The sequence below is a fragment of the Tyto alba genome, unplaced genomic scaffold (genome assembly GCF_018691265.1).
Source record: "Tyto alba isolate M040663 unplaced genomic scaffold, T.alba_DEE_v4.0 Super-Scaffold_45, whole genome shotgun sequence".
Lineage (NCBI taxonomy): Eukaryota > Metazoa > Chordata > Aves > Strigiformes > Tytonidae > Tyto > Tyto alba.
Window position 1 is genome coordinate 17,773,606 of NW_024881321.1, and position 26,009 is coordinate 17,799,614.

The following is a 26,009-nucleotide window of genomic DNA, read 5'->3' on the forward strand; positions in this document are numbered from 1 at the left end:
TCCTCCTAGCATCCTTAAATACTTCACACTCCTCTGAAGGAGAATCAGCATATAGCTTGTGACAGGAAAAGATTTAAATATAGGTGGGTGTAGTAAGCAATGTAACTCATGCTCGTAGGGGTTTTCCCTTCTCCTGCTGGTACTGGACAGGGAAAACATCCCCAGGGCCACTGCTTCCAAGTAGCTACTACTCTCATTTGCTTCTGCAAACCAGTTTTTGCTGTGTTCCTCCACATCTAAATGGCGAGGGAAAAGGTGGCCCTGGAAGCGCCCAGATTGTGTGTCCAGGAGGATGCAAAAATCATGAAAGCAATCAAAACTTTCTGGCATTTACGGGAGGCTGCACGTGAGAGAAGGCAAGTCCTACCGTTCTGGGCCAACACTAAAGCCTCTCTAACGTATGCTAAGGAGCAGGGTTACGTTTTTTCTCTTCCAAGAAACATTACAAATCACAACCTCCTACTCCACTTCTGAGAGTTAGAAGCTTATTTTGACTATGAGAGAACTCGTAATAATAGCTAATCATAAAGCAAAGATGCTGAGAGCTTGAGTAAACTCCAGAAGTAAGCACACCTATGACTTCTGTGCTGTCAGATGCCAGATGCAGCCAAAGAAAGGTTCAGCAGACTCAAGTCATCTTGTACCATGCTTTCCCCAATTATATGTGAACTTTTTCTTTTGGTTACAAACCACGGGGAATTTCTGAGCTTTGACATTTGCAAAAATACTGAAAGGTATCTGGAAATCTTATGATCGTGTTTTCAACCTGTGTTTAGAGAAGACCCTTCAGAATGCATCACTGGTGTTCTTACTGCTCATCATTTCCTTATTGGTTTATGTGCTTTTATGGTATTTTATGTCAAATGCAAACTTAAATTGGGAAGCCAAATTCATGGGAACCACAAAATGCAAATTAGTATTTCAAAGTGAATAACTTTCTTAGACTATACACATTCCAGATGTCAAAGAATGTCTTTTGCCAGCAGTGCTTCCTTATATTTTCTGTTCTTTTCTAATAATTGTGAGTCTCAATTTACCTCCTAGGAATATACTAAATTTTTGGTTTTCTTAGTCCAATTTTTCCTCATTTACTCTTTTTTAATTTTTGAAAAAATGCTCTTAAAATTTTCACAGTCTAAGCAGCAGAGTCATCTTTTTTGACATGTTATTAGTAGAGCAAACTATTCTGTATATGTAATTTTGTGGGGTTTTTTTTATTCTAGACCTTTAGAACTAGAGTTACTATTTACTTACAACTAAAAGTGCAACAACAGAAAAGTGAAGGAATAGATTTATCATTTTATTAAATAATGAAGATGAAAATTCAAAGAAAAAAAGTCACTGCAAAACCCACAATTCTTAAAAAAAAAATTTTATTCCTGACTGACTACTCCATGGACCAATGTCTGGCTAAAAAAGATGAGCTTTAGATCTAATCTGGGAACTCTTTAAAATAGGAGTGATTATTAAACGGAGAGTGATTTTTACCTTATCAGCACAGGATGTTTATTCCAGCTTAATTTTCTACATAGATGTTAATCTTTAATACATTAGAAATAGCTCTTGCATAATGCAATACTTGTCCATGGTGCCTGAAGGTTATGTTCCACAAAAGTATTTTGGCGTTTCCAAAAATGGCTCGAAGTACTATATTCAGATTAGGAAGCCTAAACCAGAAGGTGCTACATGGTCAACCTTGAACCGCTGTAAAGGGAGAATACGTGTAACTTTTTTTTTAATCAACTGTAAGATATGTGTGAGGGCCTAAGGAAATGCATGTCCGGAATTCTCATGTTCTGACTCAATGCTCGGAGGACAGGACCAGTGCTTGGGGGACCAGCATCAGCTCCAGCTAACCAACAAATCTGGGATGTAGCTTGGATTTTTCCATGCTGGGAACCTGGGAGCGGTCAGTTGCCAAACATCCGCTTTCAAAAACTGGCAGAAAGCAGAAGAAAAAATGTTCTGATAAGAAAGTACTTCTAATTTCTGAGGAAAAGGCATTCATTTTGGTATGCCTGGTTTCCAAAGACAGATTCTGACCCTTTTCTGTAAACATGAAAAAGAGCTCTGCTATGGCAGTGTTAACTCTGTGAGGTGGTTTTGTTCCATGATGTCCTTTGAACAGTGAGGTAGGCTTGGTTTTCAGACCGGGGTGTCTTCTGGGGTGCAGCATAGCTCTCCTCCTGCTCTGGGGACTCTACATCTAATGAAAAAAAAAAAAAAAAGTCCAAAACCAAAAAGGATGTAGGAGGTGGTATGAACCTGGACCTTGTGCCATGGCCAGAGTAAAGCAGAATCATGAACTAAAGTATCCTGGTCTCTCCCATATAAGAACTAAGAACCTAGTTTATTTTGTGACATGAAGAAACAATCCCTATGGATTTATCCTTGTAAAGACAAATCTGTCACCCACGTCTGATCTGAAAACCAGAGCAGTGCCATTTCTGCAGCTTATTTGTGCAAAACAGAGCAATTTTGCTCAACTCACATTACAGCTATATAAAATTTGCACTGAACAACTAAAGGAGACTAGTATTCTGCTGGGAATGTGAGGCAATCTCCCATGGAAACTTCCTTCCTGTTGCAATCCTAGTTCAAACGATGTGCTGGTAAATAACTGTTGAACACTCAACTTCTCCCATCACATAGTCTGTTCCAAAGCTTTCTAAACCTCATCAGCTCATTAACAGTCTTTAAAAATAACAGAAAAAAAAAACAAAACAAAACAAAAAACAAACAAACAACTAAACATTGTGAAAGAGTCTTATTGAGTGAAATATCTCATCTCTTTATATACCACGGTTGGGCCATATATATGTATATAAAACCCCAGAAATGAGACTCATGACAATTTTTGTTCCCAGGCAATGGCAAGATTCTTTCTGAAAGGGTGAGACTATGGTGCTTTAGATGCTGGTTGGATGAAGGACTGAATCTGCTATGCCATCTTGACATAAAGCGACATGCTCCCCACCACAATTCCAACCTTCTTCAAAAGTTAGGAAGACCGAAAGACCATCCTCCATCAACTCTGTATTTTGTTGTGGTTTTGTTTTCTTTTTTTAAATACAGTGCTCACTCTTTGTAGTATTATGTCAAAAAGAAGTCAGACTTTATGATGCTGTCTCTGTGAGAGAGTTACATTTCAATTTATTTCTGATTGCTTAGTATTTGCATCTAGTTAGGTTAGATTTAAAAAAATTATTTTCAAGTGCAATTCAACTGGACCTGTAAGGGCACATGATAAAAATCACCTTGATAGAAAATGTGTGTTAACAACAGACATCAAGTAAAATCAGCTGTTTCTGCAAAGCCTAATTCTAAAATAAAGTATATGGTCCACAACATTGTCCATTTAAATCATTAGGTATTTTAACAGACATCTGTCCATGTTAGGTATATTTGCCTCAGTCCATAGCAGGTAAAGAATTTTGATCTTTGCATCTTAGCTCATACTTAAAAATAAAATCTGTTTAAAATAAACTTATTAAACAAGCTTGCAATACTGAATGGATACAGGGAATCAAACCTGCTTCTGCCTAAAATTCAGCCTCTCCAAACTGATTGTTTCAAATTCAGAAATACCTGATAGTGATTAAAACCCATCAAAGTTTGTCTACTCTGTGATGAGAATTAAAAGAGACCAAGCAGCCATTACCAATAAATATAGCTGGAAACTTCAAAGGGAAACTGAAGTATGTACAGACAGATTACCCCTGTCTTTACAGGTAATCTAGGTGTTACAACCACTGAAAACCTGAGAAAAACTGAAGAAATGATAAAAAATTATTTCAAAATATTTAATATATGTCTCAAAGGGATGTCAGGGAATTTTACATTTAGTTTTAGGCAAATGGAGATCTTTTAAGAGCTGACAGACTTTTCCATTTCATTATATCTGTCATTAATGTTAGCATGTTAACATATTCTAAAAAGTAGCTGCTGTATACTTACAGCAATTACTAAAAGGTAGGCTATAAAAAACTGCCCTTTACATTTAAATTCAATAAATGAGTAATCAGTTCCCTTCTGAAACTCTATTTGATAAACAGATGTATGTATTAGGAAACACCTTCTCAAATATGAGATCAGTTGCTTTCAACTATGCACAGACCAGTCCAACCCTTGTGTCTCAAATTCAAATTAAGAGCAGTTTTCACAGATGGTAATAAAAAGGGTAATGTACTCTTTACTACAGAGGCATGACTGAATTCATTTAAGCTGTGAAATTACTTTTCATGCTATTGGAAGGCATTTCTCTTTAAAATGAAATTACTTTTACTGAACTGCATAGGGAATTCATTAACTCTAGTATTTCCTAGCATCTCTAATTTACCAGTTTTGCTGTTCTGAAATATTATGGAAATAGACTGGATTTTCATCTACCTTTTCCGTAACATCAGGGGAACTTACATCACGCTCCTGGCTTGAGACGCTTATGGCTAAGCCATGCAATTGCCCCATAGTTTTACTCTGACCTGAAAAACAACTCTTTAGGGCTCTGTTGTTTCAGAAACAGGCTCAGCACTGGACCTCAAGCATACAGGTTTCACCAGCTCTCCAGACTGCATACAATATATAACCCCAGTATTCTGTCTCTACTGTCTGCTCAGAAGGTACAAGGGATGACCAACAGGTCTGCTGAGGTTCACTGCTTCATAACCCTAATACTGCTGTGCCAGGAAGATGTGTTCCCTGAAATTCGCTCAGAAATAAGAATAGGAAACAGTGGACAAAGGATCAGCTAACTGCATCATCATCTTCTGTCCTTTCTGAAGATGATCTCAAAAAGAAATCTCCATTTATAGAGCCTTTCCCACCCCCGAAGGCCAGGGTTCCTCTCTAGTTCCTCCTGTTGATCTGTCAAGCCATCTGGAGGGAAACTACAGTGCTCTGGTGCTTAAAATACATCAGAAAACACAATGTTCTTGTTGAAAACATATATGGAAACAATGCTTCTGAACAGGAGAATTTCAGCAGCAGTAGAATTGTGCTTCTTGCAGAAAGCTGAATGAGAAGTCAGGCATTAACACTCCTACAGCAAAACCAGCTGCCCAGCAAATCTGTGGCTGTTAGGTCACGAAGGCCTGATGTCTTGGTGAATTCAAAGGAAAATGCCCTCTTCTCCACCGCATTTAACAATAATATGTGTAATCTGTATTTTCAAAATACAAAAGGCATCTGTGGATTTCAGTATTAAGAAATTGTATTTTAAGTGGAAAAAAAAAAAAAAAAACCAAAACCAAAAAACCAGGGTGATAGATTTTCCCCACCTTTATTGTTTTCACACAGAGGGAGTAACCATGCCATACCTAGCAATAGTTGAGAAAGTGTGAGCACATGCCTCTTTCCCACACCTGAGAATACACCTCATCTTGTCTTGGAGTAGGGTAAACAGCCACTGTACTTCTCTCTGAGAATCAGCATCAGAAACCTGGGTTCTGATGAGATGCCAGAAAGGCAAGTTACCCATTTCCCACCAGTTCAACTCTTTCTGGAGATCCACCTCACATTTAGCATTTTTATTTTAAAATGAGCTGATATTCTGACCATATTTAACCTGCATCCATGGGATGGACATTCTTCTGTGAAGGAGTCTAGCTTTCAACTGATTTTACTGATCAGCAGAATTTCAAATACTGATTTATCATTCTATGGTATAGCCCTGCAAGCACCAGCCAGGGAAAGATGAGTCCCTCTACTAATGAGGATTAGCAGAAATTTGATATTAGAGAAAGCTTTGTCTAAAGTTCAAAGTAATAACAGCAACTATTAGGGCTTTAATTTCACCTAATCCCTTTCTAAATGTTGTCTTTTCTCTTCCAATCTCAAGCACAAAATAAAAACATTCACTATGCTAAATATGAATGCGTTCTTAACATACATAATTGCTCATTTCCACATACCCATGTCTGAGACTAAATTAATTCATAACACATTCCGCTTCATTCCTTTTTTTCCCACATTTTTGGTAAAATTCCCATCACTTCCGAGTTGAACATGTCTTACAGAAAGAGACACCCCTCCACACCCCTAGCCCAGAAAATCTGTATGGGAAAACTCCATAACACATTCAACAGTTTAAAATAATGTCTGTTTCTCTGTGGAAGAACATCACCTTGGACTGTTTTTCCCCAATCAACAGCTTCAAAATAAAAATCACATATGTCTCCTGGAACGAAAAGCTGATCAGATAAGACAATACTTCATACTACAAGGCTCTGGTTTTAGATCATACTTTCATCATCTTCAAAATAGTTCAGTCACTGCTAAGAAAGAAATACACTTTTCCTTGGGTTTTGGCTCCTCATAAATAAATAAAAGTCACCACAAGCAACTTTTCCAAGTCATTTGGACATGCAAACTCTTCAGTTTGGTCTTTGTGCATAATTTGCAATTCTTGTCTCCATCAAAATCTACTCAAATTATAAATCTCTGCAAAATGTTGGCTAACAGGCGTTCAGTAATAAATAATACATATAAGTGGTCAGATTCCCTGGATGCTGACCAGACCCTGAAAGTACTTTCATCCAACCTTTAGCAATTTCTGCCTCCAAATACAGCTCACAGTGGATCTGCAATATGTTTGAGTCCACGAATTCAGGACTGTGAAGGAAAGACTGAGTTTGGATAACAAGCTAAGGAGGGGCAAGAAGGAAAGATGGTGACCAGAGAGGATTGAGAGAACTGCAGGGGGGAACTGAAAGAGTAACAGGGACCGTGGCCAAACACATGACAGAAAGAACAAGGTAAAAGCACACAAGAGAGATTAATGAGGACCAGGGACTGCCAATACAAAAAGACTGACAAAACCACAGAGATCAGTAGAAGATCTGAGATGTTAGAGTCACGCTGAGCGCAAACAAGCGCAATAGCAGCAGCAGCCTGCAGACTGGGAAGGGTGGCAAAGGAACAGGATTAGGCAAAGATGAGTTGAAAGCAGAATGCAGAACTCGGTACCCTCTGTAATTCTCACTCCAGCATCCAAAACGTTTTCTCGTAGTAAGAGTCTGGGAACAATGTTGCCTTTTTTTTTTTTTTTTTTTTTTTTTTTCCATTAACACTGCAGGATGAGTCTTCTGTTGCCATCAGTCATATGATTAGCTCAAAAGGGACAGAGATTTGTAGTAGATATAGTGAGGTTCTTGACAATTTTTGTGGCTAAAGACTGATGCTTTTATCTCCACAAGACCCCCGGCTCATTCATGTCAAAAACGGACATGATCTAAGAATGAACCAGAACTGCAATAGAAGACAGACTGCCCACTCCATTTACAAGAATGTTTGTCATACATGTCCCGAGGAACAGAAATCAGAAAAGAAGGATGACTTTGTAGCTACAGAAGTTAAACTGTAGCAAAGGAGATCATCACTCTTTTTTTTACCACTGTGATCTCCCGTGGTGCCAGACAAAGTGATTAAGCTTCACTTAAGTGTCCAATGCTTTGTGTGTTTCTCAGTGTCCGAGTGACTGATGTAAGATCCTGGAGTCTGATGAGCTGGAAAGCTGGGAAGTTACAACTAGAACAGAAACGAGTAGGAAGTCTGAATATATCAACTATTTTGACAAGACAGTTCCTAAATATCCTAATTTGAGCATTCAAATAATAGACATTTTCTACTTCTATCCAGATATTTTTTTTTTTCCAAATTAAGACACTTCTTCCCTTCTCTCACAAACATGAAAATAAATTTAATAATGCTTCTGTAAAACATTTGAACAAGTAGCTCAGAAAACCCTTTGAAGCAGTTAATAAAGACATCAATGTATAATACAAAGTATTTATAACATTTGGTAAAAATAATAAGTATACAAGAAACTGCCACCAGGTTATTTTGTACAGATTTTTGTACCTTCTGCCATCTACAAGGTCTCCCGCAGTCAAAAAAAAGAGACTTTGTGAAAGAGCAATGCCCTCACCATTAATGTCTATGGCATATCTCTAATAAATCTGCTTTTTCCAACAGATCCCAAAATTATCGGAAGATCACATAAAACTGCAATCTAGTAAAAAAAGTATTTGGAAAAAGATCCAACAGCAGGTTCTTGAGTACCTGCGTGTGTGGCTAAACAAGTAACAGCTTCCTTTTAGAACACTTTTTAGAAACTTTAAATAAAGTTGATACTTCATAGTGAAGTACACCTGCTGGAAGAGGACAGGTGACAACCTAGATACTTTCCTATTAAAGCATATTTCAAATCAGCTAACAAATATGTAAAAGAACATTTGTAAAGGTCTTGGTAAAAATCAAAATTTACAAAAAGCTTTCATGTGGAAACAAGACCCAACTATGGTGCTCTTCAGATTAATCCTCCCAGTCAAATTTTAGGCTTGCAGCCCATTTCTGAAAAATTCCTACATGTGAGCCAACTCCCTGAAGTCAGCTAGACTAGTCCAAGAACACCTGAAAGACCTGTGCCTTTAGAAATAAGCTGGAAAAGAATCGTTACTGCTAAGTATTTAAGCATACAGCTATAAGCAGAATAATGTAGTTCTGTGCAGTAACTGACAATTTTGTGCCAGCCCAGCTGTAACACTGGGCAATTGTGTCCTGAGTTCAACCAGGAACTGCAGCTCACGAGAAGGCAGCATGACTGCAAGGTCATAGATAAAGGTTGTTTGCAAGCTGGGAAATAATCTGTAGTAAGGTACTTCGTTAGATATTATATATATGATCCCTACTGCATGTTCTCAGCAAGGAATCTAGAAGGAAAGGAACTTATTTACATAATATACAGAGCTGGACGTGTTAAGAGGATCAGTCCCACAAACAGGAGGTCGATATTTGTTGAAACAGGACTCATGTTGTTCAAAGCAGCCATCAGTATCATAATTGCAGATTCCTTTGCGTGAAACTGCAGAACCAGATAGAAAAAAAATCGGTTATGCTTGATCACATCCAAATTACTTTACAAGATCTAGATGTTCCTGTGTATAGTTTTCCTGTGAGGCATGGATGTTTCTGCCTTATACCACTGTGTTGGGAAATTCCTGGGGTGCACAGTGAAAGATGCCATTCGTGTATATAAACATTAGACATTCAGATTCTGACATAGCAAAGTGAAAGTCACTAAGTGAAAATACAATAATGGTAGAAGCTGCAGGGAAATTTTACCAAGACAAAAATCCTCCTTCACATAAAAGCTGTAGAAATACACAAGCATTAGAGCTCCCCAGAGACTCAAAAGCAGCATTTTTGTTAATCTGGTCTATTAAATATTGATAATGACTCAATCTCTTCCTGAAAATATCTGATCTTTTTAATAGTCATAATATTATTAATAGTCTCCTGATAATTTAATAGTCTCCTGAACATGAAGTTAAACCTCAACCCCCAATCAGTACCTTCTTTTAAATTTACTCATCTCTGAAATATTATATCTAGTCTAATTAGATAAATTTATTTCCAACCTACAAAAAACCCCACAGTGGCACAGTGAAAAAATACTTTTATGAATGGGATTTCCATGCGTGAGCTATTCAAACACTTTTTCACGTGATTTTTTGATGTGGTTAGTATCTTCTCTTTCCTTAGCTGATGCCATCTGTTAGTTTACACTCTGTGGGCTGGAGCAAGAGGTATGTACTGATGTGTACTGTCATATACGCCACCGCTACAGACTGAGACCGTCCGAGTTGACAGAAAGAAGCGACTGGATGAAATGGGTGATGAAGGCCTAGTGTAGCACTCTAAGCTCCCTGGTCAAAACACATGGGCAAGGGTCAGGACCTCTGTAGTACTTGAATCTGTGAGGGCCTAGAAGTAATTTACTTGCATAAATTACTACGGTGTTTTGTGGGTTTTTCCTTCATGTTACTATAGTCGAAGTATGCAGATTTCCATAAAGCAGAAAAACAAATTAATAACCATGATGTTAAACCCTTCTGATCAGCTACCATCCAAGATGGATAAAAATTAGAGCCAAGAGGAAAAATAGCATCAAAAGGAAAAAAGACAAGAGATTCCATGGCTAGTGGGAGGTATGATGCCCAAGAAGGTATTTAGAGAGTTACTTTGTAAAGTTGTAGTGCTACATCTGTAAGCAAACTGGCAACTCTGGTGTTAGAAATAAGGTGTTTCAAGGAGTGGAAGGAATCTATTTGTCAGACACTGGTTAATTACTCAGGAGCCTGACTAGAAGCTTCCCTTTCCTCCAAGCTGCCACTAATCATTCCTCCAGCAGACTGCAAGCTCTCCCATGGGAGCATTACAATTCCCTCATGGAGAAGGGGAATTGCTCCCTCTTTTCCCCCTAACTTTAACCTATGCTGCCATAGCGTCTCAGAAAAAGCACTCTGAAATTTTGTTATATAGTGTTTCAAGTCCTGTGAACTTACCAGCTTTAAGACCAGAGAAAACCAAGGGCTTGTTAAAAACTCTGTCTGCTCGGCCTTTACTACAGTGCACTGGGGCAGGGGCTTGTGAGTTACTCTTCATGCTCAGCTTTGAGTCTGCTTGTTTGAAGAAAAAAAAAAGCATTTGGGAGCTGGGAGGCAAAGGAATTAAGGAAGGCAGAAGACCTCTTCATCTTAAAATCAAATTTCAAACAGTATCTTATATGTGGAAATATTTGATCGATATTTACCAGAATTCCTATCATAAGGAGTTAAACATGCTTTAGAAAATTAGTTATCAATAAATAATCTGTCAAAACAATCTTCCAGTGGAGATGATGTTCAAAGACCACAAACTGAATACAAATTTTTGAAAGGATTAATTTTACATAGTTGCGGGGAAAGCATACTCTGAGGCTCATATTAAACACATCAAACCTCATTAGATAGATACAAGATCAGCATAGTCACCCACAATAGCAACCTTGTACTACATTAAGATGAAGAAAAGTAATAGTCAGGAGACTTTCAAGGACAGATATTAACTTTGTAATTTGATATATGAACCATAACTGTATTAACAGTAAAAAAGAAAGCTTCCTCTGCTACTATTACTAGTGGATTCATAGAGAAGAATAAATTAGAATTTGGTAATTATGTCAGTGTCATGAATATGTCTGCACATTTGAAAACTTCAGGCACTTGAAAATGCTGCTGAACCAATTAAATGTTCCAGAGATTAAAGCACGCTTATCTGGAGTGTACTTTTTCACAGCAGTCCTTACCAGGCTCAGGTTTACTTTGCTCTTAAGCAGGCAATCTACCAGCTGTAGCAGCAGCCATGCAATAACAAGCATCCTTCAACAGCAATTTATCTCAGTACCAGCTATAAATGACTCAGCCATTCACATCAATATTACAGCCTTTTACCATAGAGCACAGCACCCTTTCCCTCCATAGTAGGGGTTAAGGGTTTTTTTTATTTTTTTTTGTGGTTTTTTTTTGTTTTTTTGTTTGTTTGTTTGTTGGTTTTTTTTTTTTTTTTTTTTGCTACTCATACCTTCTTTCTGAAATGTGATAGAACTGCCCTGATCACTGAGGAAGCTAACTTTCACTTCTCATCAGCCACATGCAGTCTTGACTTAAAAAGAAACAGGTGCAAGGTCATCTGTTTTAAAAAAGGGCATCAAGGTGAAAACAAACTTTAAACAAGTAAAAACATTATAACAGCTCTATGAAAACTGATAACACCATCATGCACGCTTATTTTTATGTAAAATTTTCTGTTCAAGTTTTATTCAATAAATAGCTCTTACCAGAATATACATTAAAAAAAAAAAAAAGGTTAATGGCCAAAAAAAAAAAAAGATAGGTGGTACTTCTAAAATATGAAACTTGAAACTAGCAATATGAACAGGAATAAAGTTAAAATTTTTATAATCCTAATAGCTATATCTGAAAAGCTCAGCTCTTGGCAACACGCAATCAAAAGAATGAATGGGTTTTTTTCTTTCAAGTTTTAATTTGGGGCCAGTGGGAAACAGTGGGGGTAAAGGGATTATCATTTTTTTGTTTTTCCCTATGGTCAGATGTAATTTTTTTTTTCCCTATGGTCAGAATCATGACACATCACGGTTAACAGTACTGCATGCAGTACAGACAACTCCTAAGGAAAAAAAAAAAAAAAAAAAAGTCATCCTGGATTGGAACAAGGAGCTAAGAAAAAATGAAGAACAAGAGAAATGACTTGAGAAAATAATAAGCAGTAGCATTGTATACATATGTGGTGAGAAGATTGGAAAAGCTTACAAATTTGAAAACAAATGCATCTGATGACAAGCTGTAAGGGACCTTGCAGTGATCTGTGTTGTGTACTGTTCTGTTGGCAGCTCTGATTTCTGTACGAGATTCCCCATTATCTTCACATCGTGGTTTCTAACCCTGACTTCATCATGGTCATTATTCTAGGCATCAACTAGAGAAGACATCTCTTTAAAAAATGTGCTCCCCTGGATGAATGCTCCTGGTGTGTACAACAAACAAAGCCAGCAAATCTACATGCCAAAAGAAATTGCTATGTTTTCTTAGGTCTCTGCAGGGCTCCAAATGACAGTAGCACCACTTACTGAATCTGAATTAGAAACATGTCACATCCTTATCCACCTGCTTATTCAATTGAGCTGAAAGATATTTTGACATTTTAATAGGAACAGTACTAGCAGAAACAAGAAACTTCAAGACTATTATTTTTATGCCATAGTAATAGCAAAAGACTGCTATATTCGATGGTAGGATGACACTTAGAGCAGTATAAAAAGCAGTATGTGCTACAGACCAGTAAAGCAGTATCATCTTTTATCAGCTGGTGATCCTACAGGAAAACACTGTGCAATCTAGGCAGAACAACTGGTGTGACTTCGTTCTTACTTAAGAGTAGGGCTCTCTGGACAGAGTCTTAAATTGTTGGGCGAATAATCCCCTGAAACCAACCCAAAGCAATTAAGCCTGGGATGAAAGCATGAAGCAGACCCTGCACAGTTTCCTGCAGGGCTCTGGTGGGTACATAACAGCCCTTCCAGGAGCAGTGATCCATTTCAATTTATGTACCCTGCTCCCTGTAACGCGGCTGGGGAGCCCACGTGGCAGCAGTACGCTCAGGAGAATTAACTGACCTCCATAACAGGACACCATGAAGCCTACCCTTAATTCCTAACAAACTGGCCCAGTAGAGCGTTGAAAGGAAGTATTTTTTGTATGTTACATAGGTAACAGACTTAAATACTTTATAACTGATGGAAAGAAGACTATAATGCAAAAATAAAGTTTGAACTTTCCATAAATAAATTCAGGTGATCCTACGTTTAAACCTTATATCCCAACTGTCATTACCTGAAATCAGTAATCCCACTCAAAAGTATGATATAGATGCGGGCATGCTTCAAGCTGTTATTTGTTGGGTTTGAGTGTGTGGCTAAAATATATCAGAATTGAACATTTTACCAGTGTGTTTTTATCTTATTAGGTGTTAACTATTATTTACATGGCTGAGTAGGCATGCATGAGGTGGATGTTGTATTTCTACAAGGATGCCAACAATCCATGGGGCTCTACAAAGTATTCTGAACTTCTCACAAAGCTACAGCAAACATTTTAAAATTGGCAAAATAAGCACTGATGCCAGTGGAATTCTGCAGGAGTTTTTCACATGGTGGTATACTCCGCATATAAAATCTAATAGTAAAATTGCAAAGTATAACAGCAGGACTATATGGCTAAAAAAACTCTGATGTTATAGTCTGGGTTGGCAAACAATGAATTAGCACTATCATGTTTCATTCTGATACTTTTCTTCAACTTCAAACCTAGCATAATAGGAAAGCTTATGATATTCAGTTTATAATGTGATTCTTGAAGGTTTATTACTCGATAGGTAATAAACAGCAGTGTATACATATACATCCCTGGCTTGCCTGAGGTTGACACTTCCAGAAGTAACAGAACTCAGCTGAAGCAGCCACTCTGGTGTGCTGCAGAAGTCCAAGTATTAATCGTCTTCTCAAAATCTGACCTTTTTATGGTGGTCATGTGAGGAAGACTCAGAGCAGAAGCATATCAAATAGCTTGTCAAATCTGAAAAATTTCGACTCAGATAAGAAATTAGATGGCACTATGCCCAAGCTTCTGCACAGCTTAATATTGATGGTATCATTAAACAGGATTGCTGAAGTTTTAACCTATAATTTTCACTAAACACAGAAAGTTCCCTTGCAAATTCCCATACAACAACTAGCAAGCATATGATATTAATTAAAGCAGATGAAATGCAGAACAACGGGTGAACACACAGAAACAAAATACTTGGTTACATAAAGAAACACCAAGCTCCTTAATCTAGCATTGTCTCCATTGGGCTGTTGTCCACATTTCTCACACTCACAACTGTGATGCTGTATATTTTGAAGGACAACCTGCATATTGAGCGAAGAAAAACAAAACAAACCAAAACAAACACAACAAACCAGCATTCATACAGATCAACTGATGTGCTCTATATAATTTTTTTTTTTTACATTGCCTTCTTCTATGGTGATTTTGCAGACAGAAGGTCACTATGGAGGAAACATATTCATTTTGTAAACTTCACACCACCCCACTAAACTGCAGATATTATTTTTAGTTCTCCCTAGCACTAAGCAGACAGGGAATCCGAGGCACAGTGCCAGGATGTAAACCCACTCCTTCTGCGCTGGCTTTAATCATGTTGCCTTGCTCCCACTCTGCTCCCATATTTAGGTCAGCAGATTTCCTCAAGGCTAAATCTGAATACATGCACACATATGCCATGGACAATCTGGGTGTGTTTCTTCATGAATAATTCAGAAAAAAAGTATGATGTGTTGCTCCTACTGAAAGGCCCACTTGATTTTTCTCTTTTGGCAAGGTTCACCCAAAAAAGCGCTGCTGAAGAGCAGCCAACATCTTGCCTCTATTTATAAAGTAGTTGGTTTACAAAAAAAAGTGGATCCTCCTTACAAACTGTTTTGTACTGCTCAAGCTTGCAGTCCTGCTGCACCAAAAATTAAGGGACTGTTATTGAGTACGACCACAAAGTCAGGCCAGAAATACTTTCTACAAAAGGGATACTTGTTTAAAGTCTTTCTCCATAAAAAACAAAGTCTTGTACACAAGCCTAAACCAAATGTTAGAGGAAGAGCAGTATTTTTCCATAGAAAGCTCTCCTACCAGATGCTACGGTATTTGCACATTAGAACAACATTTCAGCATCTTAAATTATGTTTTGTTTTAAAGTATAGTTACAATAGCTTGTTTAGGGATTTGTAGCCTAAACTGCATGGATTGCTGTAAAAGTGCCATGACGCTGGGGGCAGTTTGGTATATATTTCCATTGCCAAGTATGGCAACAGGTCATAGACACAATCCCTTCTCTTTCTAATCCACTCGCTAGTAGGAATCAATTTTTTCACCTTAGACTACCAAAGCCATAACTGTGCATGCTATGACAGAGCCGAGGCAGGCAGGAATCACAGAGCTTTGCGTGTGCACTGCTGTCCACCGTGGACATCAACCTGAAGGTCATGCATCAGCTTTCAGCACAGGGTTTAGCTGGAGTTTATGTGCTGCTTTGTTTCTACCCTTCCAGCCGAGCGGTCCTAAAGAAAGCAACTGGTTCCTCTCTGGCAAATACCACTCTTAAATATGTACTACCCGACTTCTATTTTTATTTAGAAATCCTACGGTAACTTGAGATCAAGTTGTTAGGAATAATCAAGCCAAAGCAAGAAACAAACTATGAGAAGGCATATAAAAATACGGTTCAACGAATTATCATTGCATGTCCTTGTCTTCCATTGCTCTGTTACTGAAAATTTATTCTAGCTCAGAAATACTCAAGTACCCACAGACCACTGACTACTCCCAAAGTTCCTGGGACATTGTTTTTTTTTGTTAATAAACATAACAGGAAACCCGTATCGGTGTCACAGAGTACATGAAATATATTTAACATCACCATCCTTAAAAAATAAATATTTATTAATCTTGCTAGGAAAAACAAAATTGTGAACAGTCTGGAAGGCAGTCATAGCTATGCCCCAGAGGATAATATTCTGGCTTCCCACAACATGTTTTTCAATGCATCAAGGATCTCTAAACAGCACTGTGCAGATCTACACATCCTTGCCAAGAAGAGTAATGAAATAAAACATAACCCCAGTCATTTTAACAGAGCAAGCTGCTTGTTAAAGTTTATTAACGTGCAAAAATGAACTTCACAACTGAAATATACTTTAAAGTCGAGGGTGGGGTGGGGGGAAGGAACCACAGAGCCAGGAATGGTGGAGTTGGGGAAAAAGCCACAATTCTATGGTACTGGTTTTATCTTACCTCATAGCTTCTACAAGTCCTTCACACAGCCTTTGAACACAGATCTCTCTCACGTTTGCATATTAAATTAATTTAATCCTTCAGAAAAGTGCCATGTGCCCAGTACCACAGAATCCTACCTATATTCAGTGGTTCCAAGATGCAGAACAAGTAAAACTTTGCCATATCGCCCTTCCAAATTTCCAGAAAAGATCATTTGTAAAAGCCTATCTAATTCTGAAAAGATAAAACAATAAAAAAGGAAATTATGGATTCCAGGAGAAAGCAACTAGATTTGAAAAGAGATGAAGACAACTCACAAGTAACTTAGAAAGTCTGGAAACATGGTTTAGTAGATACAATTGCTCCAAAGCACTAAGCAGAGATTCTAAATGGCAGTGGGCAGAAATACTCTGCCTCTCTTACAAATGATCCAAACTGAAGGACATTGTAATTCATCCAGGCAATTGTTTATTAGTTCATGACATCTTTCAGAGGGTCTGAAGTGAAAAATAACATTTAAGACACGTTATACACGTACTTACCATATGCCATCTATCTTGCCTGAACAGTCTTCATGGTACAACAGCTTTTGAAGTACATGTTCCAGTTTTTTGTTCAGTTGACTAAAGCAACTAAAACAATGTTGAAGGACAGAAAAGCCATGTCTAAGCACTGCAGCAGAAGCCAACACACAAAATTTCACTTTGGGAAGGTGAAATGATACCTAGAGGCCCTGCTGCTGCCATGGTTTTCCTTTTTTGCCCAGAGAGGGTCTGCTCAGGGAGCAGTGGAAATCCCAGCAGCACTATCCCCTCCAGAAGTGGACAGAGTTAATTAACTTCTTGTTGGAATTGGTCCCAATCCCCTGCAGCAGTGAGGGGGAGGACTAAGCAGCCAATTTCACTTAAGAGAGGGATGGCTTTAAGCAAGCTTCTCTTCAAACAGCAGGACGTAACCCTGTTGATTTCAAGTGGTATGACTGCTGCAGAGGGGCAGAGACGAGGGACCACAGCTTCAGACAACGATAGGTTTTCTGCTGGTAAGGCACGACTGTGTTGAGAGTGAAGACTAACTGGATTTTTCAAGATATATTGTTAACTTCTATGAAAATATCGAAGTTAAGGATATCTAATATGGGCTACAATGAGCTCTTTGGGGTGAATACATGTGTTCTTGTTTGCTTGTCTGTTTTTTTTTATGTCCTTTTCCCTGCAGTCCTAAATATACTACTAGAACTAATCCCCTACAGCACAAACAGGCTTACCTCTGACCAATGCCGAGAGGAAGACTGAATTATCAGAGTACTTTCAGATCTACAGGACCACCAAGAATGTTTATTTGCCCACCTCACTGACCCACCAGTTGTCACCTAATTAACACACCTGGAAAGGGAAAAAAGCCAAACCAAAACAAAACCAAACCAACACGTTCATGGGTGAAAACATGCGTATCCAAAACTGATGCATGTTCTCTGGTACCCAAAACAGATCACAAAACAGGAGGCCACATAGTTCATTCATCCCCGAGGTAACCACTTCCACACTTTGAGCTTTCAATCTGCCATCTTTATACATTTTGAAGACCTCTTCAGGGCAGATATAGTTGTTCATGACATGATCATACACTATCTTGCATTAGTGATGCTCTACTTTATTTTCGAACCCATGTCACTGCACATGATCTTAATGTACCTATTTCTGTCAGAACATGAGATGATAGATACTAGTCTATACAAAACAGAAAAGCACAGATTCTGTTCATGAACTAAGTCACTTTGTTGCCTTGAGTTTTCTTTCCAGATGCCTTCAAGCACCACATTCTTTAATGACCTACAGAAGACTTCCAGTAGGTCATGTCTTTTTACCCAGTCATCTCCTCGTAGTCTCTAAAGGTGCCTCAGAAAAGTGCAGAACATGAAGGCAGATGATGCCCCAGTTCACATATGGGACAAATTATAAGAGTCACACAGAAATAAATTATTTTTTATTGTCTCTGAACTTGAAACAGTATCTGAAATCACAAAGGAAACAAAACCAGGTGGCAGAGGACATCTGGTGCTGTGAGGGGACCATGCCAACACTGCTGAAAATTCTGCATGACCTAAAGCCCAGACAGCAATATACGAAATCAGACCCCAAAATACATTGCAGTGTTCACTTAACCTCAGAGAAACTCAAGATGCTCAGTGAGTTCCAGGTGAACAAGGAAGACGAATGGAAGAGATACAAGGAAGGGTGAGCTATGCACATGAAATGCTATTGTCAATCTCTAGCAAATAAAAGAGATTGGTAGGAGTCAGTCCCACTACTATTCTGCAATGACTGTTTAGAAATGGAATCTTTTCTACCATTCACTTTTATCAGCAGTATCTTCAAGCATTTTGGTCCAAGTTTTTTACCATCCCTAAAAATCAGACTCTCCCAGTTGCCAATACACACATAAGCTAGCCAAACCTTCTTGAAGTCAGCTATTTAATTATTTTTAGAAGGAACTGCCTCTATGTTTGAAAAACAGGACAATAAAAAAGTAGAAACAGATAATCAGAAGAGAGGCCATGGTCTGGTGTGAACAGATGCATACAGGCTCCTTTCTTTAAATAAAATAGCCTTATTATCTGGTCCCTGTATTATCTACAGCCACTCTCAGTGAGCTTACACCATTTCAAGTATTTATCATTCTATATTTTATTTTGCCTTTCTGAAAATACAATCCTTCATCATGTTGCTTCTACTCCACAAATAACGGGGTGGTTTTCAGGAACTGCAAAAGGAAAAAATGAATGAATTATTTCTACAGACACAGCAGATAAGAGTATTTAAAACCATTCTCTTCCCTCTCCTAAACATTAATCAGGGATAAAAAGGCTACATATCACCATTCAGAGCACTTAACAGTTTTGATGTTTTTATTATTTCTTCTGTTTGGGATGTGGGAGAAAACTATTACGGACAAGATGTTCAAAACTGGACTTTTAAAGATAGCTTTACAAGCCTCAATTGAGAAGCGCTCTCATTTTCAGAAAAAAAAAAAAAAAGTGCTGCGTCTGTCATTAAGGAAAACAAAAATGAGACCCTAAGCTCTCAACTTTCAGTTCCATGTTCCAAATCTTAAGTCAGACACTGTTTAAACAAAACAATAACAACAACAACAAAAGAAAAAAAAAAAAAAAAAAAAAAAGAGAGTGAAAGACTTTTCATCTGAGGCTGTATAGCCCATGTAGACTGGAAAGATAACAAGGCCTCTCATCAAACATTTCTGCATTCACTTCAAGCCTTTAGCATCCACGCTTTGTTTTGAGCATCATTTTTCAGTTTCTCACCCCATGAATGAAATTCTGACCCACACAAACTTAGAGAAAATTTTCTTTTGGTCTCTCCAAGATTTGTTTTCTTGATAAAACTGGGACAACCCATCTTTCTCATGGAAAACAGTGTTACCTCTTCCCTCTGCAATAAAAGTGCGCTCAAGTCTATCTAGCAACCAAACCGTGCATCTCTCCCATTTCCTGCATAGTTGTTCAAACCCAGAGCCCATCTTTATCATGTCTGTTACACCTATTCAAAACACAGCTTATCAAATGACTCAACCTCTGCAATTTTTTAATATGAATTGCAACAATGCTGTACATACGTACTTAATATGCCAAGACTTTGCTGCCATTCAGTTCATGCTCCTATGTCACGTAAGAATCAAAGCACAAAAGAAATATGAATGTAAAGGTCACAGACTTGCTTCTTCAACTGTTTCTAACTTACATTCTTCAATAAGAAGCCTTACAGGACATGATATTATTACAGAATAAAAGCCTCCTTTGAATAGCTAAAATGAGAGACTTGGTACTGATGTCTTGCTTTTCAGAATAAACTGCCTCATGGCTTTGCTTTATTGAAATACATTATCTAACAATTAACATACTCTTGGAATAGACAAATGTTTTTGACTTTTAGCCTGTGCAGCGATGACAGAGCAGGGATCTGGGTTACGAGCAGGCAGCCTCTGGCTCTTGTCTCTGGCCTTCTACCTCTCCAATTCTTATCACAGCTTTACTTTGTCAGCAAATGCTCCATTATTTCTGCTTCACCTTGAGACAGCCTAGTCCCCCTAACACGTGGTTGCAGTGGAACACCGCAGCTACAGATTATACACACAAGAGCTAAACCTACTGAGGTCTCTGCACCAGAACATTTTTCTTTCACAGCCAGCCTGAATTAGTTTTGAAACCTTGTAACAATATATTTGGATCATTGCTCATAAGGTTTCTAAAAGAAATACGAAATGCACCAAGTAAGTTCTTGCTGGAGGATACAACTATCTTCACTAATAAGAATCATTTATAGTATAATTAGATTTAGTATGCCAGTTCAGGTTAAAAAAAAATTCCCCCAAAACAGGCTTATTCACGTTCCAAGAAGAAAACGCACAGTCTACACCAGCATAATAATTAAAAGTGTAGAAAGAGATCAGACCATAAGCCTCTCCTCCAGAGAACAAGGAACTCAAAGCAATTGTCAGCAGCATTGATTCGCTTCACACAATTAAAATCTGGTTTATAGAATAAAATCAGTATTTCATGGTAAAAATGTGTTGAAGTTGAGCTTGAAAACACTAATCAAAAGGGCTTTTCTTGGTGGCTGCGTGAAGGGTATGCCTGATATATTTATAAACTTTTTTTTTTTTAAAAAAAAAAAAAAAAAGAAAAAAGTAAAAATCTGTTCCTGGGGTTGTGAAGAAAATCTGCCAAATATAAAATAAGACAATGCTGTCATCTGATGTCTACAGACAGACTCTGTGCATCCTAGATAACTCTCAGATGACAGCAATAAAAAACTAACAAATCTCTGGCTGCTATTCAGAAGCCACTAGCCAGCACTAAACAGGCAACTAGCCTCATCTGCTTCATCCAGCTGCTGCTTTCAAAAGTTATGAGGAGCGACAGATGCTAATAATTCTGAGGAGAAAAAAAAAGTCAAAAAATTCTGTTCCCATCCTCACCAGTCAGATGGGTCTGGAAGTTTTCTCTCCCTTTTTAATTAAAGGGCGAAAGAAAGACGATTCCGCCCCCCCCCTTAATAAAATCATCTTAGCATCCACTCCCATAGCAACAGCTGAGCTCTGGGTTTGATGCTGTGCCAGAGTACTACTCCAGAACAGGATTCGACCCACTGGCTCCTACTGTTCAGCTCTGCCTACAATTTGCAGGCTTTCAAGTAAAACGTGAAGGTGTTTCGTTCCACCTCCCTCTCTCATTTTTCTTCAGGCACAGCAAATAAAATTAAAAGATGTTATCTTCTCACCTGATGTTATCACAACACCTGTTGCATTGGCTTTTTATTGGTCATCTGCTAAAGAAATTTGCAGGGACTGGCAAGAAGTATTGCTTTTTTTTTCTGCAAATAACAGCCCCGTTTGTGGTCACAGTGAATGGACGTTCATCCTAGACACTGTGCAATACCACCGGTAGGCAAAGCAACAGGCTCCAAAGCCAAAATTTTCATTCTCACCTACATTATTTCTTGAATTACCATGCTAGCACTGATCTCTTGCAAGTCAATCATTATCGTCTCACATTCATAATCTACATCCACCATTAAAAATTACAGCTGGCTGTCTCCTAACTCAAAGACCACACGACATCTCCTGCACAATTCCTTCATTCCAGAGTGACTTGGCATGCTGCTGAACTTCATACTGCAAAGACAGAATAATAGCATGGCTTTGCAGTCACCTCTGGCTAGTGTGAAGTCTTCTGGAAAGGTGATCTGAGCCCTCTCCTTCTTGGCCAGTCATTGCTACCGTGTGCCTCCAACCTACCTGTCTTGATGTAAATGGTATTAGGGCTGCATAGTAAAGCAAAGGAGGGACGCAGTTTGGAACTAACCCAGCAAAGGTGGGGGAAAAGCAAGTTTAAGGCCAGTCAATTCCACGATCTGAGGGGCAGAGGCTTGAAGAGGACAGGATCACTTCTCTCAGTAGCAATGCCAACTTACATTGGCTGGAAGTGACTATGGCCTAAAATGGAAAATGAGGTCACCTTAAAATAACAGCTGTGAAAAATACTTTCTAAGCTAATACACACCATGAAGCTCACACAACCCATATGAAACAGAAGGGCATACTTAAAGATCTTAAAAGCATGCAAGAACAGCATCCATTTTATACCAAACAATTAAGAACTTTGAAAGATTTTCAGAGCTAGCAACCCACAGCCTGATTTCATCCTCACAGGACTAGGCTTAAGCACAGATCAACAGCTAGAGACCTGCACAGATTTAGCCAACCAAGCCCCAGCAATTGGTAACATAACTCAGGAGGGGAAAAAAATTTCCACCTTCTTTTTCTTTTGATACCTTAAAAAACCCCTGTCGGTTAGTCCAGTACTTGTAAATCACATCGCTGGCTGTGCATCTACTACCCTTATTGTAGTTCTTTGTCTGGAAATCACGTGCTGAGTAACCCTCCTGCGAGCAACTTATTCTTTATTAATGATAACAGGGTTAAAAAAAATCTTGACAGATAAAATTTAGACTATATTTTTAGAAGAAGATAGGAGTTTATAAAAAGAGAACTTGTTCACACTAATACCTTCCTTCAATAGGAAGACTTTACCTGTAGTATCAATTTGATTTAATTCCATGCACAGGACATTTTTCTCCACGAGCAAAGAAGGGAAGATATATGGATAAAAGATTTAGTCAGAAACAGCCTCCCAAATGTAAATGTACATAGCATTTTGCATGTTCACAAGAGCAATAGGGATCCACTACCTTACAGCATGAGGTTGTCATAAAAAAACATGGTAGCACAGCAGACCTACCCCAGAAATAAATTTGATTCAGCATCTTCTGCCAACAACAGGAACCTTGGTTTCCTTCAGTCCATCTGGTCAGACTCCTAGAAGAACATTTTGGCTCCTCCCTTGCTAGACACAATCCCCTCCATTTCATGCACTCTTTACATGCTCTCTCCTGGCAGAGCATGACAGTGGCAGCAGTTGCCAACAAGTTAAGCATATAGGTACCTCCACTTGGGATACCACCTGTCCTATCGTTGATGATGGCTCAAGCCACAGCTATATACACAGTCTACACCCCTCCCGTGTCATAACCTCAGGCAGTATGTTGACTCAAATAAAAATTTGTATTTTTCTTTCTTTTCAATTGCTTTCTTAATACTTCCTAGCCTCTTCGCTTAAAAAACAGAAACAAAACCAAAAGAAACCCAAGCAACTGCTCAGTAGATCCAATAAGTCAGCTTTCAGTAAAACCCAGCATTTCTACTCGTACACGTTCTTCCTCCACACACATATGTGAAAATGAAGGGGAAGGTGTCTTAACTTACTCAACCAAAGGATTGTTATTGAAAGGCCTTTTTCTTGCTGGCACTATGCTAAATCAACAACCAAACCTACTCATCAAACTGCCATCACTCACATACTCTAAGCGGGGAGGAGAAAGAAGTCTGCCGCACATTTGATGCGCGAGCCAAAGCCTGTTAGAGAGTCGGGAAAATACAGTCTTGCTGTTAGGTCTTTTTTTCCAGTTGGCACTTTGTCAACAATGTCTCCACCCAAACCTAGGGTTGTTTGCAGCACTACTGAGTGTGCCTAAGCACGGCCAGGTGTCCTTAGCGTGACCCGTGACCAAAATAGGGCCCACTGGTCACAACCGATGGCTTCCACACCACCGGGAGTCTGCTTGACAGCACAATCCTGGCTCCTCCATTTCTTCCATACACTTACACCACTGCAAGGATGGTTTAACACCAACGCTGCATTTTGCTTATAGAGCAAATTGCACGCTTGTCATCGAGCTGTTGCGGGATGCGAGGCCTCCCCACGGAAGGGGGAGTGGGGAGAAAGAGAGGGGCTCCCTCCTCCAGCGCACCCACGTTTCCCAAAGGCCGGTACCCTGGGAGGCGGGTGTGCCACGCACTCGGGGCAGGGGGTGGCACAGCTCCCCCCGGCCACGCGGGACCGTGCACCCCCCTTCTTTCCGTGGGCGCTGCATCCCCCCCCCCGAGCAGCCGGGCGCCGTGCAGCGCAGGTGCAGCCCCGGGGAGAGCCCACAGCGGGCACGGCCGGCCCCGGGCTGGCTCCCCCCACTCCGCGGGTGGGTGCGTGGGAGGTTACAGTCTCGCAGCGTCCCGCAAGGCGCTGCCCTGCTCCCTCCGAGCACACCGACCCCTTCCGCGGTTAAGGCGGGCAGCGCCTGGAGTCCCGTCAAGGAGATTGGGAGAGAAGCAAAGAAGGGGGGGCGGGGGGGGGGGGGGGGATCCCGGGCAGCACCCCACCCCCTGCCCCCGCCGCCACTCGCCTGGTTGGGGTCGGTGGCCCGGAAGACGTGGCAGGCCATGGGGGAGTCGGGGTTGTCGGGCTGCGCCTTGATCAGGTAGGCGAAGTAGGTGAGGTCGTGGCTGTTGTGGATGAAGCGGGCGATGTGCTGCGCCTTGTGCTCGAAGATGAAGACGGCGGGCGCGGGGCTGGCGGGGCGGCCGTGGGGGCCGTGGCCGGCGGGCACGCAGCGCAGCGTGGGCGAGCCCAGCAGCAGCAGCACCTCACGGGCGGGCACCCCGCTGCCCAGGGCAGCGCCGGGCTCCTGCCGCTGCCCGCGGCGGCGGATCTCGGCCATCAGCCAGGGCAGCATGGGCAGCGTGGTCCGCCGGTCCAGGCACGACGAGCCCACGTACCACAGCCTGAAACGCTTCTCCCCCGGCGGCGACGGCTGCGGCTCGGGCTCGGGCTCCAGGGGGTGCGAGAGCGGTTCGCCCTCCCCTCGTTTCTCCATGGCGGGTCCCCCTCCTCGCCGGCGCCAGGTGCTGCCTCCGGGGCCTGCGGCTCGGCCGGGGCCGCCGCTACGGGCTCATCCCGCCGGGCACGTCCCCGCAGCCGCGCCGCCTCGCTCCCTGCCCGCCTGGGGCCGGCCCGCGGGGAGGGGAAGGACGGCAGAGTCACCCCCCTCCTCCTCCTCCTCCTCCCCCTCCTCAACGCCCCGGGGAGGAGCGGAGAAGCAACGCCCCGAGCGGGCTCCGCGGCCCGGCCACCCCCGGCCGAGGGGCGGGACGGCGCCGCCCCGGGCTCCAAACAAAAATACAACGTGGCCTCCGCGCCGCCCCCCGCTTCGCCGGGTGCTGCTGCCGGTCCCGCAACGCCCCCCCCCCCCCACACCCCGGGGGTGCTGGTCTCCCCCCGCAACGTGACCGGCCGCGGAGGGAGGATGAGGAGGAGGAAGGTCGCCGAGCGGCGGAGGTGGGGAGGCCGCCGGCCCCCGCCCGGTTTGCAAAAGCTCCCCAAGGGTTTTTTTTTGTTTTTGTTTTTTGTTTTTTTTTTTTCCGGGATGGGTTTGGTTTTGGCGGGGCGCTGCGGAGGAGCCCGGCAGTGGGGAGCCGCTCCCCCCTCGCAGGGAAAAACCGCCCTGTCGCAAAACGCGCGGAGGTGCTTCCACGGCTGTGCTACAGCAGCGTCTCTCTGGCGAGTCGCTGTCAAGTCACAGTTTAATTAAGACTGCTGTAAAAATATTTCTTTCTAGGTTTCTTTTTCCTGCTTGAGCTTTCAGTTGTGGGTTTTGGGTTTTTTTTCCTTCCCCCTCGCTATCGCGATAACATCTCTTTTTGTCAACGAAAAATCCGCCACCTACTGTAAATGTCAGTAACTACTCTCTTCTACCTGAGAAAGTAGCTGGACAAAGCTTTTCTAGTCATGCAGCATCCGTAACCATTTTGTAATTGTCAATTTTAGTGACTGTCCTTGCGTTTACATCTCTAGCAACAGTGGCGACAATTCCCAGT

The 26,009-nt window shown here is 40.8% G+C and overlaps 1 protein-coding gene across 1 annotated transcript in view; it reads right to left on the reverse strand.

The window, feature by feature from the left end:
- The window catches only part of TBC1D4 (TBC1 domain family member 4), a 109,480-nt gene extending 83,471 nt beyond the window's left edge, over positions 1 to 26,009 (reverse strand). Inside the window, exon 1 of the mRNA XM_042805986.1 lies at positions 24,539 to 26,009. Coding sequence (XP_042661920.1) covers positions 24,539 to 25,009 — 471 coding nt within the window. The 5' untranslated portion in view covers positions 25,010 to 26,009. The remainder of the gene's footprint in view (positions 1 to 24,538) is intronic.